Source organism: Amia ocellicauda, chromosome 14, assembly GCF_036373705.1.
Source record: "Amia ocellicauda isolate fAmiCal2 chromosome 14, fAmiCal2.hap1, whole genome shotgun sequence".
NCBI lineage: Eukaryota > Metazoa > Chordata > Actinopteri > Amiiformes > Amiidae > Amia > Amia ocellicauda.
Window position 1 is genome coordinate 935,455 of NC_089863.1, and position 15,208 is coordinate 950,662.

The window sequence follows — 15,208 nt, forward strand, 5'->3', positions numbered from 1 at the left end:
ACATATTGACATAGGATGGAGTGATAAGGATGTTTATACTGTCTGTGTCAACATCACCAACCACAGCTCTGAGCCCCCTCTTGTCCCTGAACTGGATAAAAGAGCTGGGATCCAGCTCCACTCACCACTGACACCACTCACCACGCAAAGAGACAGAGACTCCCGCTGATTTACTGAAGACACTCGATACTTATCTCAGAGAGAGACAACCACTGACTCCCTGCCAACAGGTAAGAGAAGCACACCTGTCCTTCACCCCTGCATCCCTCTGCTGTCCTCTGACTGTAGATCTGAATGAGGACACAATGTGTTCCTGTGTGTCTGTGAAGCTGCATTATGTAAGTGTGTTTTCCCAGAGTGCTTCAGTCTGGGTCTGGGTGACTCATCTCGTTTTATTCATATTATTATTATACAGTGCAGTTCAAGGCATAAAACATTACAAATTCCAATGTACATATTACAGTGCAATTCAGTGCAATGTTAAGGGTTTGTGAGCTCCAGTCACTCTTCCTGTTTGGGGTTCAGCTGCATCTCAGATAATCCACAATGAGACTGAAACCTGAACAACTGCTGATTATAGCTGTGAGGAAAACACTGAGAAAAATGAAAGTCATTGCAGAGTGTCTGTGTTCCTCCAGAAGTGTTGCCATGGCCCTCCTCCAGATGTCTGCACTGCTCTGCACCGTCCTGGCGCTCAGTGTGGCTTCAGGTAGGAGCACTGCTGCTGCAGATTCATCTCTTCTCAATTACCATGGATTCAGTGTACTACTATTGTCTTTTGTAATTTATTTAGTTGGTTATAAAATTAAAATGTCTATGCAGCTTAACTGTGTCATGATTAATGGGTAAGTATATGTCCTTGTCCTCTGCTGACAGGGGGCAGTAGTCATGTAGCTTCTGCTCTACATGTGACAGCTGACCTCTAATGTAGTTTTCTATGGTCCACAGCTGCATTCTGTCTCCTGCAGTAACTTTCAGTGTAGACAGAAGTCTGAGGTCATTGAAGATGTAGATAAATATCATCATGCAGAACAACTGGCAAAACAATATTCTGCTCTGCTCCAAACTACTGAATTTACACTGCAGGAACACCCTGCGTCTTCAGCTCTCAGTTCTGTGCCTGGCATTGCAGTTCCCACAGTTTTCTTCTGCTCCATCTTTTCAGCCTCATAATTCTTCTGCAAATTTCTTCCCTTCTGTTTCACTTTCTACTCATCTTTGTTGCCTTCTTCTCCTGTCTTATACATGCCCTTCTGCCAAGGCATACTCCTTACTGTGCCTCAGGCCCCAGAACTCTGCTCATTGTTCTCTTATTCCCCTTTAACTCATTTTCTTTCTCTTTCTCTGTCCCTGCTGACATCCTACCCAGCACTGGCATTGCATGTCATCCTGTGCTGTCAGCTCCAGCTATTCTTACTGACACTTCTGCCCTCGGCGCCCAAGACGCGGCTCTTGCCACTGCAAGCATCCTACCTGTTGTCTCTCACTGCTTTTCGGCAGATGTCCCACATGGCTAGTTTAAGCCCCAATGACACTTTTCCTTTCTGTCACTGGCCCTAGCTTCTAGATCCTGCCTGCCAGCATCCTGGTGCAGCCTGGTTTCGTTATCTCCAGCTTTTCTTACAGACTCTACCGCCCATCGACACTCATGACTCGGCCCTTGCCGCTGCAAGCATCCTACCTGCGGTCCAAGCAGCCAGTGTATTTCTCAACGCCTTTCTGCTGGCATCTCTTGCAGCACAGTTCAGCCCCTGTGGCACTTCTTTCTTGCTGCCGGTACCAGCCTCTGCTCAAACTCCTGTTGCCAGGATGGCAGACCCAGCCCTTGCTCCAGCAAGTGTCCTACCCATTGCCCCAGCAGAAGGCTGCTTGTCCAGCTAAACTTCACCATTTCCAACTTCAGTTTTCTGTCCCTGCTAGGGCATAGCAAACATCCATGGGCCGCATACACTGTATAATATGGCACTATTGCACTCGGAACCAAATTAACTGGCTGCTAACCTGGTCTTTGCTGAATTCTGTCTAGGATTCAAATTAATGGAACCACTCCATGTTTATGCATCCATGCTTGAACAGTCTGTCCATTTGGGAGTCTATATATCGAGCATTTACCGCCATCTGTTTTGTGCCCTGGCTGCTGCTCATTGGAACTGGAACATTTATTCGGGCGCTTCAGACACTAACATCTACAGTCACCTGCACACACACTTCTCGGTCATCCACACATCCTATACCACTGAGCATTGCAACCTTTGTTACTTACAGTTACAGCCAAACAGTTATGGTCACCCAGCAATCATGTGTATAACAATCATCATGCTATAACTTTAACCGTGACTCTTCCTGACAAATTCTGAACATTTGCAGCCACCATGTTCACAACTGCTTAGCATGTGCACATCGCCTCCTAGCTTCCTCGTGCATCAGTAGCTCCTACAATTTGTGTTTTGGTTGCCTAGTGGGTCCAGTAAGGAAAGTTTTTCCCCCCTACAGGTTTTCAGTTGTGCACCAGTTTCTCTGCCACTGGTGTAGGCAAACAATTTTTTGGATCAAATGAGTTGGTAGCATAATTTCATAAAATGTCATTGTTGGTCTATGCAAAAACATCTCTAACGCACTCCTTCATGCCAAGCAGCATGAGTAATCACAGTGCATTGCACAATTTTTGGGGGGACGTTTAATCTACTAAAACACTCTCTGCACTACGTCTGACATGGTTCTGTGCTCCTGCTCCCCTGCAGCTTCTGTGATTGAGGTGGACAAGAGAGACTCGTGCCAGGGCTCCTGTGCTCATGGCTGGACCAGCTTCAAGAACCGCTGCTACCAATACTTCAGTGACCAGAAGGATTGGGCTGATGCTGAGGTAACTGTCTATCATCCAACCAGGGAAGTCACATGTGAAATGTAGCACTGTGTCCCAAAGCTTGTCCAGTGGGTGGGGGGTTCAGGAGATTCAACACTCAACACTGATTTTACACTAATCTCTCTCTGTCTCTCTCTTTCCAGGGATTCTGTCTCAGTGTAGGAGGGAACCTGGCCTCAGTGCACAGTGAGGAGGAGCACACTTTCCTCAAGCAGCTGATCAAGAAGAGTGACAATGCAGAGAATCCCACCTGGATCGGGGGAACTGACTGCCAGAAGGTACAGCACCATGTTTACTGAGAGGAGCAGTGCACTGCCCCCTGCAGGCAACCTGAGTCACAGCCTGGGGCCTATTCTTCATACGTGGATAACCGGGTTAGCCATCTAAGTTTCAGGATAACTTGACAGAAACATTTTATTTTTTTGTTTTCTGAAGCAAGCTTAAAGTAAACTATGTTACCAGAGTAAAATGTCTAGCATCTCAAACCTGCTTCCGGGCAGGTTAACTTGAAGTTAGCTGGCTAAGAATCTGAATGTATTTAATTAATTTAATTAAATGACAGCTGACACACCCCCGAAATGATGGCGCGTTCCTATCACCAGTGGGAGAAATCTTCATAAGGCAAGATTTTCAGCAAGAAAGAATTCTTAGAGATCTCCAAGCTCGTTTAAATCAGACAGATGATTATTTATTTCAGTGTTACAGGTTCGGTTGGCAAGGGATGATTTATGAGAAATGAACATCACTAATCTGTGTCTCTCCTCCCTCTCTCCTCTGTGCTCGTCTGTGCAGGAGGGTGTGTGGCACTGGAGTGATGGGACCAAATGGGACTTCACCAAGTGGAATGGTGGAGAGCCCAACAACCTTAATATTGAAAACTGCCTGCATATGGACTTTCCAGGTAAGAATCTCCTCTGCGAAAGATTCAGATGCGAGCTTTATCTTGCTGCTCCTTCAGACTGTGTCCTGAAGAGCCCCAGAGCCACGGCCTCACTGTCCTGGCTGGGTACACTGTGCCATCCCTGCACACTTCTCTGCCCAATGAAGAATCCAGACAGGGCAGAAAGGTGTGCCCTACAAACTATTCAGAATCACACTTATATTAAATTAAAACAGTATGAATGCAATACCAATAACTTGGTAGTAACTGTGTTCTGTGAATTCTGTGTCACTGCAGTGGCTGTACAGACTGTTTCTACAGTGCTGTATTCAGTGTCGGGAGTCACAGCCAGCAATGCTCAGCTTAATCTGTCTCCTGTGCTCTTTCAGCTGGAATGACTGGAAACTGGAATGACATAGCATGTGGCAATCAATACGCATTCATCTGTGTCTTGAGAGCTTGAGGTGATGCCAGACCTCAGTGAGAGAAGGAGGGCAGCAGAGCATCGCTGGGAGGAGCTTTATCACTTTGCCTCACACCTGCAGTTCTAGGGAGTGCGAGTGCCCTGGCATGGGCCTCTCAACCACTGTAATTCTGTTTCTTCAATAAATACTTGCAGCATCACTAGTGAGTCATCTATCTGTGTTCAGGAGTGATGTGAGAAAGTGTGTTTGTGAGCGTGTGTCTGTATCACTCTGCAGATCCGTGCATGTGTGAATGTGTGAATGTGTGTGTGTGTGTGTCTGTTTGTCTGTGCGTGTGTGCGTGTGTGTGCGTGCGTGTGTATGTGTGTGTGTCTGCGTGCGTGTGTGTGTGTGTGTGTGAGTGCGTGCGTGCGTGTGTGTGAGTGTGTGAGTGCGTGTGTGTGAGTGCGTGTGTGTGTCTGTGCGTGCGTGTGTGTGGGTGCGTGTGTGTGAGTGCGTGTGTATGTGTGTGTGTGTGTCTGTGTGTGTGTGAGTGCGTGTGTATGTGTGTGTGTGTGTCTGTGCGTGCGTGTGTGTGAGTGCGTGCGTGCGTGTGTGTGTGTGTGTGTGTGTGCGTGTGTGCGTGTGTGCGTGTGTGCGTGTGTGCGTGCGTGTGTGCGTGTGTGTGTGTGTGTGTGTGTGACGAGAGCTCAATTTGTTATTATTAGTTGTGATGTACCGTCACATGGCTGAACTTTAACACAGGTCGATATAGATGTACATTTCTCAATTGTAAATACATTTTTAAATATCATAAATAAATACGAAGTACTTATACTGATATATATATATATATATATATATATATATGATATTCTGATCCAGGTGCTGAGAGTAAGAAGGAGAAGGACTTGTAAATATTTGTAAATACTTGTATTGTTTATTGTCATGTTTAAGGTCAGGGCCCTGTTCCTCGTAGCTGGCTAACTAAGATAAGGTATTGTAAAGAGCGCACAGTCGTTGTATGTGTGAATGACACTAGCCGGGTTTCTACTATGGCTCTTCTTGATGTTATTGATCAGCAATGTGGATCTGTGAAAGTCTATGCCCCAAAGGCCTGATGAATATGAGCTTAGTGTAGTGAGCGCTGAAGTGGTGGATGCTTTATTGTTTGGTCTACACTACAGGTCAAAAGTTTTAGCACACCTACATTTTTCCAGTTTTATTGAAATTTACCACAGTTTAATGTCTCAATGTACTCTGAAATTAAAGAATAGAACAAATAAACAATTGCAAATAAAAAAGGAATCGGTTTATATAACAAAATGTAACCCCTTAAGTTGACAGACCCCTCTGGTTCCCTTAAAAGGCACCAAATCCGTGTTCTTCTCTTTAATCCCATGTGTACTCTTCACTGTTGTGTTGTTTGCCAAGTGTTTGGTATCTTATGAAAGCTGAGACTCAGCTTTCTAATGATGTAAAGCATTCTCTGATGTGAAAAATGGGGTGGGTGGGGGACATTCTGAAATGGGGGGCTGGGGGGATACTTGGTCTGAGTAGGAATACACAGTCTCAGAAAATATTGACAATCATGACATATTCTGGAACCAGACAGTCTACTGATCAAAACAAGACCATCCACGTTTTGGTAGAAGAAACACACACCCGTAGAGAGCTCAACATGTCAGGATGGAAAACTCTGTTTACAGTGAACTAATACATGATTTTACATAACTGGTAGCCAAGAGAATAAGCTTTCAAACGATGTGCGCATTGTAGGAATACAGTGTCACTTCTATGCACAGGAGCTGCGTCACACTGCCAAACAATGCTTAAGAGGGTGTAGTAACACAGTATATAACTCTGAAATGTACATTATTTATCGTTTTTGGAAACCTAAACTTTTTTTTAACCTCTGGCAGTTTACAGCTTACCTTTGTACCATTTCAGGTTATTTAACTGCTTAAATTTCAATAAAACCTGGAGAAATGGATGTATCTAAAACTTTTGACCGGTAGTGTAGACCAATGTCTGTCACCACTAATTGTTTTAGTTTCTATCGCAGCTGCAGGGTACTAAGCACAGCTTCCTATTTAAGAAAAAAAAAATTGTCACCCCACAAAAATAAATAAATACATGTTATGTCATTAAAAGATACAAATAATAATCAAATGAATCCATCCATCTTCAAAACCACTCATCCTGGTGAGGGTTGCAGGGAAGCCAGAGCTGATCTCAGCAGGCACAGTGTGCAAGGCAAGAATACACCCAGGACAGGATGCCAGTCCATCACAGGGCAACACACAGACAGACCAATTAACCTGCATGTCTTTGGACAGTGGGAGGAAACCAGAGTGCCTGAAGAAGACCCTCACAGACACAGGGAGAACATGCAAAGTCCACACAGACAGACCCCTGAGACGAGACTTGAACCCAGGACCCCAGAGGTGTGAGGTAGCAGCGTTAACCACCACAACACCGTGCCACCCATCAAATGAATCATATAAGCTTAATGACTACAGATATTGTAAGATGTCATTTTTAATATCAACTCACCTTAATCTGTGTTGAGTTGTATTGCCATTGAAGTTGTGAACTACAGTTCAACTAATCAGTCATAGGTGAGTCTGACTGCAGTGAAGACATGGGCAAACTGCAGTCATCTCAGCCTGTAGGACATCTCCAGTCCCAGATTAGTTTATATGATATTGTATAATATGGAAAGGCAGAGGGCAGGGTGTCTTTACCTGAGTTGACACTGAGGAACACAGGGACTAGTTTATCTCTGAAGGGTATTTTGCCATCTATTGCACACCAGTACCAGCCTTCGTCCTCGGCTCTGAGGTCCCTGACAGTGATGGTGAACTCTCTCGTCTCTGATTGAAGTCCTGCCTCCAGTGTGTTGGGAATCGGTGCTCACAACCGGGCTGCAGTGTTTTTGTTTGGCTCCTTGACACCAGTACTTTGTGTGAGTCTCATAGTATGAAGAATAGGAGCAGCGGATCGTTGTCTCGCCAGATAGCTGTCCAGTGATGTTCCCAGGACCCTGAAGGTCTGGTGTGGAAATTGTAATTTGTAATGCATTTCAGCCGATAGAAGAAGACAATCCTTACCTGTTCTCAAGAACAGTTTGATCATTTACTGGTGTATCTAACCACCTATGAGATTATTTATTCTGCTGATGGGATACTTCAGTATTAAATAGCAGGACATTCATTTTTATTGATGGTATTTGAAGGTATAGAGACTCTGAATGAGCAATTATTCTCTATCAAGACAAGAGGATCATATTAAATGCACCAGTGAGTACAGTTTCGGTTTACCTCTGTTGATGTTGACGTGCACAGCAGCACCATCATCACTTGTCAGTATTTCTGGTCTTGCTATCCCACACCAGTACCAGCCTTCATCCTCCGGTCTCAGATCCCTCATAGTGATGAGAGCGTTCCCCTTGACTGATCCTCACTGAGGGAAACCCTGCTGTCTGTCACAGAGCTGCCAGTCTTCGCCAGTGTTGTACAAGCAGTGTGGTATGATCCTCTACACCAGTACTTCACATGCTGTCTGTAGGCTTCATCATATCCACACAGTACAGTCACTGTGCCGTGAACCCAACTGCTCACCTGCTCTGGACCCCATATTGACCCAGAATGGGCACCTGAGAGGCAAAGCACACAGATCACAAACCTCACCAAACGTTAGACAATGATAAACACAAACACCCTGATTATAGCTGAGGATCCATGAACACATTCCTGAATGAGACTCAGGTACATTATATTGTATAATATAATTGTATAATGTATGAGAAATTACACTCAGCAAATTGAAAGTGACAGATATAGTTGCACTTTCAGTTTGTAAAGTCACAAGTAAGTGTCCTGTTACTATTTGCTTCATAACCAGCTGTTCTGAAAACCAGCCGATTAATTTATTGTTCGTCAAGCACTTTGATGCAGCTGGATCTCCAGCCGGTACGAATGTGAGTCTCTAAGTGCCGTCTGTGCGACTGAATCACACTAGAGCTGTCAGAGCAGAAACCAGCTCAACTCCCCTGTGTGGAGACTGAAAGCCTGAGGTCGCCACCAAGCCGTGCTGTTGTCCTGTCCTCTGATACACAGTGTCCTGTGACGTGTGAAAGCCCATATTGAGAGTCCAGCGCAGTGAGACGCTGTCTTAACCTGACAGGATCGCCTTGATGATCAGGAGCTGCATCGCCGGTGGAGAGGAGAGATCTGCAGAGGCCGTTGTGTCCAGAGGCGAGTCTACAGTCTGAAGGGACCTAGGCAGAAAGCCCCATCTTCTCTTTCCATAACCCTTTTAACTGATGTTCATCACCATTATATTCCCAAAACCCCCATTAAATAATCAAATGTCAAAATGCATTGACACAATCAGTTTTATTTCCACATTGGTTAAGAGTACAAACATAAAATAAAATGTGTTAACATAGCAGACAAAACAGGACACTAAAATAATTGTAAAAAAAAAAAACTTAAAGCAAATGTAAGTAAAGCAAGTGCTAAGCAAAGTTATCAAACTATTGTATTAACTGCAGCTTTGCAAGGGTCAGGCTACAGAGACAGCAGATAACACTGGCTACATTAGCTACAGCCCTTAAAACACAACCCCCACTGCTAATGTACTTTTTGGGCTTTCTGTGAAAGGGGTGGCTGCGGGTCGTTGCAACAGTAGTTAGGAGGGGGAGGGAATCCAGGGGTTTAATTTAGACGGTACTGTCAATGCTGTGGATTCAATTTGGTTGCTTCTTGGGGGCCCCAGACAGTTGCCTGCCTGGCCTGTCCTGACGCGTCGCCTCTGCTGATGAGCCCCAGTGAGAGACATGTCGGGGGTGCTGTTCCTGTCCAGGGCTGCGCAGGGCTGCTGCTCTGTGTCTGTGGATCCTCTGCAGGCTCCTCCAGGCTGCGCTCATTCGGGCTGTTTCAATGGGATCAGCCTGAGGAGGTTAGAGTGCTGCTCTGCTGTGCTGATGGGACACAGGCCTCCCTCCTCACGTCCACAGCTGGGCTGCTGCGCAGCCGTCTCTGCCGCTGCCTTGCTTGCCCATTGACAAGCGTGCCTCCAATGTGCTGGAGCCTGTCTCTTTCATCACAGACCAACCACAGGTCAGCGCTCCTTTAACCGTGTCCAGGGTTACAGAGCCCGTTTACTCAGCACTGAACAGCAGTATTTATTACAAACTGATTATTCACCCCAAACACAGGGATTCTGACACAACTGTCTGTCCGGTGACAGCGAGTGTCTAATCAGCCTCTAAACTAAACAAGTTTTGATCCCTGAGAAACTTCTCACGTCTCAAGAGGCAGCTGTGTGCAGTTCCTGAAGAGATCATTTCAGGACCTGTGAGTTTTACACAAACGTTTCAGTTCCACGCACAGCACAGTGCAGCGGATTCACTTCTGAAACCTGACAAGACTTTGAAGCACGGAGTGTCATGGTGTGTGTAGATCTGTCTTGAACTCGCCGGGCTGTGTGAGCGATGGCCGGGCCATGTGGACGAGGCATCGGACCCGCCCTCCCTCCCCGGTGTCGAATAGCCAGGCAGTTTGCTGCAAAGCTGGTGTTTGGTGAGGACGCAGGGATGAGAAGAGATGAATGCTGGGAAAGTAGGATTTTCTGTATTTAAGCATGGCGAGGGTGGGATTAGGGTTCAGACTCCTCTCCCAACATTTTTATTTACAGCTCCAAGTGTGTCGGGTCCAGATGTGGGTGCCCATCACTCTGTTGGCCTCTTCAGCACACTGTAGACAACTGAGGGGTCGTCTGGTTCGGCCCTTCATGGGGAACAAATATCAATAAATACTTAATTAACAACCTGAAAATGAAAGGGCTTTGATATTAGTTTCATTCAGCGATGCATGCAGAGAGTGACATTTCATTATTAACTGTCCCCTAGATCTGAGCCTCAGTTGACAGTTACAGATGCGTCAGTGTCTTCCTCTTCGACAAGCTGCGATTCTTCCAGTGCAGATCCAGCGCTAGAGCAGACAGACGGGCCCTGATGGCGACAGAGAGAGCTGGAGACTTGCCTAGCTGTTGTCTTTGACTGGAAGAAAACGGTGGTGTAGTTGAGGTCGTCCCACCCCTGTGCTGGAGCGCTGGGGTCCTGTCCTCTCTGTGGGGTGTCTGATGGGCCCACAATGCTGTATATGGCCCCTGTAGCTTCCTGTGTAGAGGTGGACACAGGGACACAGTGAGTCACTGCTCTGCCACTCTGTGTCTCTGAAGAGTGGGGTCCTGTGCCCATGTGCTGCGGCTGTAGTTTTCCTCCAGTGTCCTCAATGCCTGTAAGTCAGTTTAACTCACAATATGGATCTGCGACCTCAATATTAGTCAGTATGTAAATATATCACAGGACAGTAAAAGTTTACTGGTATATTAGTAGACTTCATATTCATATTAAATCTGTTGTTTAATTGTCAGTGTCTGTACCTTCACTGGAGTCCCAGTGTCTCTGTTGCTCTCCTCTGCAGATGGACCAGCCTTCCTCCTTTGGAGCAAACAAGACACACAGAGCAGAGTAAGTAAGTCTCTCTGTCAGCTCTTCTTTTTACACACCGTAAACCTCCCCTTTAATATGTCCTGACTGTAACAGTTCACAAGATGTCAAGAAACAACAAGACCAGCGTCCCTTCATCTCACAGTCCACGGCACTTTCTGAGACCCACACAGAGACACACGGCTGTATTCTGTATTGGCAGTTCAGAAGATACAAACTCACACTCATGCAGAGCTGAACCCACTGACCTTCTGACACAGATGAGAATCACTGCAGTGACAATACAGACGCACAGCGCACTCCCCAGGACAGCTGCCAGCACTGTCTCCCACTCGGCTGGAGCTCAGAGTCAGAGTAAAAACAGCATCAAATGACATTTTCAGCAGAGGGACTGAACTGCTTGTGTTGATGTGAAAGACACATATTATTAGATTACTGACACTGACTTTAAATGCCTTAAAGTAATGAACACAGTAAACCAGCCTTCAGAGCAGTGTGTGTAATCCCTCAGGTTCTTAATTAACCAGTGAGTCGGGATTTTAACACAGACTGATCTGACAGTTTCCACTGAATGCCACGCTCATGTCTCTGTGTGTAATACGCACTGTACCTGTTATAGTGAGAGGCACAGCTGTGGAGTTGTGCGCTCCATGTTTATTCTGTGCTTCACAGTAGTACTGCCCACTGTCTCCAGAACTAAAATTAGAAATGTTCAAACTCTGCCCTGATCCTTTCTCCCAGACAGCCGCTCCACTGCTCTGAAACCAGGAGTATCTCTGCACTGGTGGGTTTGCATTGCTGCTGCAGGTCAGGGTGACAGGACTGCCTTCCACTATTTCACCAGAGGGGCTGACGGACACCGAGGTGCTCTTTGGGGCGTCTGGAAGAAAAAGCGATCGACTGTTCAGTTTTTTTTCACTTTCTTAGCAGTGGATAAATATTAAACATATAAAACATAAGCTTTTAAGCGCTTCACTGATGGGAGAATGTGCCCCACTACTAAATGCACCATTTGTCTTTGACCGAAATCAATTATTATGTATGGGGAATTTAGATGCACTGTTTTTAACTTATCAATTGTGATGCGTGTGCACGTTTGTCCTGAAAACTCATGTGAATCAGGTTTGTGGCCAATAAAACACGGCCCCAGAGAAGGACATGGCCAATAGCAAATATTCAAGTAAATGATACAGAAATTATGAAAACACTGGAAATAAATCCCATTTCAACATGTAAACCCACATTTCACATGTAAATGCTTCAGAAATAATCGTATATATGTTTAAATACCCGCATTATAAAAGTTTCAGTTAACTGGTCCAGAGCTGGATGTCCGGGTACCCGAATGTGCCTTGAGCCAGAGACAGCAGATCTGCCCATAGGGGAAGCTGCCACGAAACACAGTCTGCGGGGCCACCTGGTCGCAACCAGGAGCACTGTCACTCACTCTCGCCGGATCTTCTCCAGGACCACTGGGAGAGGGGGGATCGGTGGGAATGCATAGAGAAGATGGTGCAGCCACTTGTGGGCTAATGTGTCAATCACTAGGGTTCGGGAGTGGTCTCGGACAGAGAACCAAGATGAGACACTCTGAGGGCTGGGTTTGGAAACTCCACCACAAACAGAGCTCTTTACAGCACGCCTGAGTGACCCTCACACAGCTTGCACGATCACGGTGCAGGTGCATTCACTTAATACAGGTCGCTGGAAGCCTTCTGGGATGCGGCACGAGCGGCGGAGGGGGCGCTCTCTGCTTAGCGCGTGCCTTAGCACTGCCCCTACCAGGAGGAGCACGATGACCCCGGGCTGGCGGGGGGCGCATGGTGATCTGGTGTCGGAAGTGCGGTGCCCTCTGCCCCTGGATGCCTGGGTGCGAGCCAGAACTGGAGGCGCGGCAAGAGGGTATGCCTCTGCCAGCTGCCTGGTCTATGTCCCTCTGCTGGATAGAGCGGTTTAACATCTCCTCGACTGACAGCCTGAAGATGAAGCCTGGGGAGATGGTGGCATCCATGAGGCAAGTGCGGTCTGCCTTTGGCACTTGTCACGTCTGGGAGATCAAAACAACAACAAGGCTGCCAGGGAGCACCTGCACCGTCTGCGCCACTGCCTGGAGATTCAGGATTTCAACAACCTGGTCTACCCGGTGAATGCCTCCAGTGTGGCATCGCATGCTCTTCTCCAAGCACTGTGGCCCCTGTGGCGGTGTCTCGGAGATGGCACAGAGAGAGAGAGAGTGCACTGGCGGAGGCGAGGACGAAGAACAGGGGGACCGGGGGCACCGTGTGCCTAAAATACAGAGGGTACCGATGCACCGAAGGCACTGAAGGCATGGGGCCACCCTGAGGTGTGCCGAGTAGCGGAACAGCAAGCACCTCGGGGGGGTGAGCACCGTGGGCACCTAACACTGAAAGCGCCGAAGTACAAACAGCGCAGAGTCACACGGAGCGCGATAACTTCCACGAGAGCGCCGCGCTGTCTCAGTGTGGAGGTGGCGGGTGCTATAGGTACTGCCGCACCCATGGACAGGGCAGCGACTCTGATGTGAAACGCAATCAATCCCAGGAAGCTGAGAGACAGATCTCCCACAGCTGCGGCCTCGGACTGTGGCATGAAAGTAGCTGGCAGAGAAGCCCCTCAAGCGGGCAAGATCTCTCACGGCAGACCGCCGCTCTGATGTAAACAACATGTTTTCAATAAGCTTCCATGGGAAACTAAATAACCCCTCCCCTTTGGGCAATGATTTTGATTTGAAAGATAACAATGTAAACCCAGGGAGGGAAGAGGGTCACTTCCTCTTTGACTGGAACTTATTGTCTCAACTCCAACTATGAAACTGAGATGCTGTTGGGGGCATCAGTCAACCCTCTTTCTTGTAACAGCTGCCAAGCAGAGTCAGTTGTCATGATGTCCTTAAAACTTAAAAAAAGAAAATAACATTTAAAGGAGCAGATTTTACCTTTAAGGCAGATCAAGTGCAGAGTAAACCTGGATGAGAATTGGAGGAAATCATTTAAATGAATCTGACATTGTGCACAGGCTGTAACTGAAGGTACTCACAGTGGACGTCCACAGTGAACCCTTGAGATCGGGTCTCGCTATACTCTCTTACAGCACAGGAGTAGTTTCCAGAGTCTCTATAGGAAACAGGATTCAAGTGCAGTGTGTTGTTGGGTGTCTGTGTGTGAGAGATGGGCCGGCCATTCTTAATCCAGGTGATCTGTGTCTGTGTGGAAGAGCAGCTCCCTGTGTCACAGGTCAGGGTCACAGCGTCTCCTTCTCTCACTGTCCCATTCGCCCCTGATGGGCTCATCTTCACCTGCAGCTCTGATGGGAATTAAAGGGTTCAGGATGACCAGTCAATATGAGATTAAACACCTTTGCTTATTTCTGAGAATCCCCAATAATTAATTCATATGATTGTCATTTTACAAACATTTTAATTCTGGGAAGAAAATTAATAAAAATATAAATGTGAACATGAGTCTTTCAATTCTAATCATTCTCAAATGATAAGGGGACCCTTGTTGTGTGGCATGATGCCATGGCATTGTAGTGTGCAAGTAATGTGCAATGATTCATCGCATTCGAGAATCCAGTATTGCAGTCCAGTCCATGAAGCAAATTGCAGATCTGGATTTGTTCTGGCAGGCAGATTTCTGCAGCTCACTGTAAGGAAACAGGTGTCGGGTGACTCACAGGTATTTTAACGTGCAGTGACAGATAAGACAGCAGTCAGGGGATCAAAACCTCTCATTCCTTATGGATAGGGTGACCAGACGCCCCACTGGAGAAAACAACGTCTGGAGAAAACTGCAGGGTGAACTAGGTAGGGCGGTGGTGGGCATAGGCTGTGCTGCGCTATATTATCCACAATTGTCTGCAAACAGCAGCGGATTGCCTTCTGATTGACTTGAGTGTTTTGCAGTGAAAGTGTACAAATACTTTTATATCTATAGTGTTCGAGTGGAGCAGTTTAAAGATGTCTGTCAGTTTGTTCATCTGGAGTATTCAAAATTAATACAACACGGCAACATACGTTTTCTCTCCCTTGGCCCAGTTCTTGAGAAGATATTGCTCTTATTTGATGCATATTATCTCAAGAAAAGTGCCCAACAATTTTGAGAAAACATTTCATTGACCCGTGCACTAAACTGTGGATTAGCTTTGCAACAAAGCCAACAATTAGATGAGCTCATTGACGCTGGTGATAATGTGATCATGTTATCCGGAGTGCAAATACTCTTTTGTTGTTCTTTCAATCCAATTCATGAATTTGTCTCATATGCAATATTTTATGACAGTATAGCTTTTACAGTTGAAACTGTTCATCTTTGCCTTCTTCAGAGAAGCATAATGTGTTGTTCTGAGTGAAACGCTCTTTTCTTGCTTCACTCCAATTCATTCTGTACAAACTCAATATACTGTACTTGTGTATTTGATAAAACAATTTGATGTACAGTAAAACAGTAGGCCCTACTCTGAAAAAAACATTTCTACAACATTATTATCAACTTAATATACATTTCATTTCCATAGTGTTT

The 15,208-nt window shown here is 46.3% G+C and overlaps 2 protein-coding genes across 3 annotated transcripts; one reads left to right on the forward strand and one right to left on the reverse strand.

Moving 5' to 3' along the window:
* Positions 1 to 104: 104 nt before the first annotated feature.
* LOC136768213 (lactose-binding lectin l-2-like) lies at positions 105 to 4,367 on the forward strand. 2 transcript variants are annotated; one of them, XM_066722291.1, is made up of 6 exons: positions 105 to 230; positions 639 to 709; positions 2,742 to 2,863; positions 3,007 to 3,141; positions 3,656 to 3,764; positions 4,133 to 4,367. In XM_066722291.1, the coding sequence occupies exons 2-6, from the start codon at positions 649 to 651 to the stop codon at positions 4,204 to 4,206; spliced, it is 501 nt and encodes a 166-aa protein (XP_066578388.1). In that variant the 5' UTR covers positions 105 to 230; positions 639 to 648; the 3' UTR covers positions 4,207 to 4,367. The 2 variants fall into 2 exon arrangements, with proteins under 2 accessions (XP_066578388.1, XP_066578389.1); XM_066722292.1 differs by having other exon boundaries at positions 113 to 230; positions 642 to 709.
* A 5,706-nt stretch (positions 4,368 to 10,073) lies between these two features.
* Positions 10,074 to 14,983, reverse strand: LOC136768057 (B-cell receptor CD22-like). Its single transcript, XM_066722112.1, has 5 exons — positions 13,725 to 14,983; positions 11,278 to 11,547; positions 10,916 to 11,009; positions 10,601 to 10,658; positions 10,074 to 10,334 (listed from the first exon to the last, which is right to left on the reverse strand). Exons 1-5 carry the CDS (start codon positions 13,975 to 13,977, stop codon positions 10,074 to 10,076), a joined length of 936 nt encoding a protein of 311 aa, XP_066578209.1. The 5' UTR covers positions 13,978 to 14,983.
* Between the last annotated feature and the right edge of the window lie 225 nt (positions 14,984 to 15,208).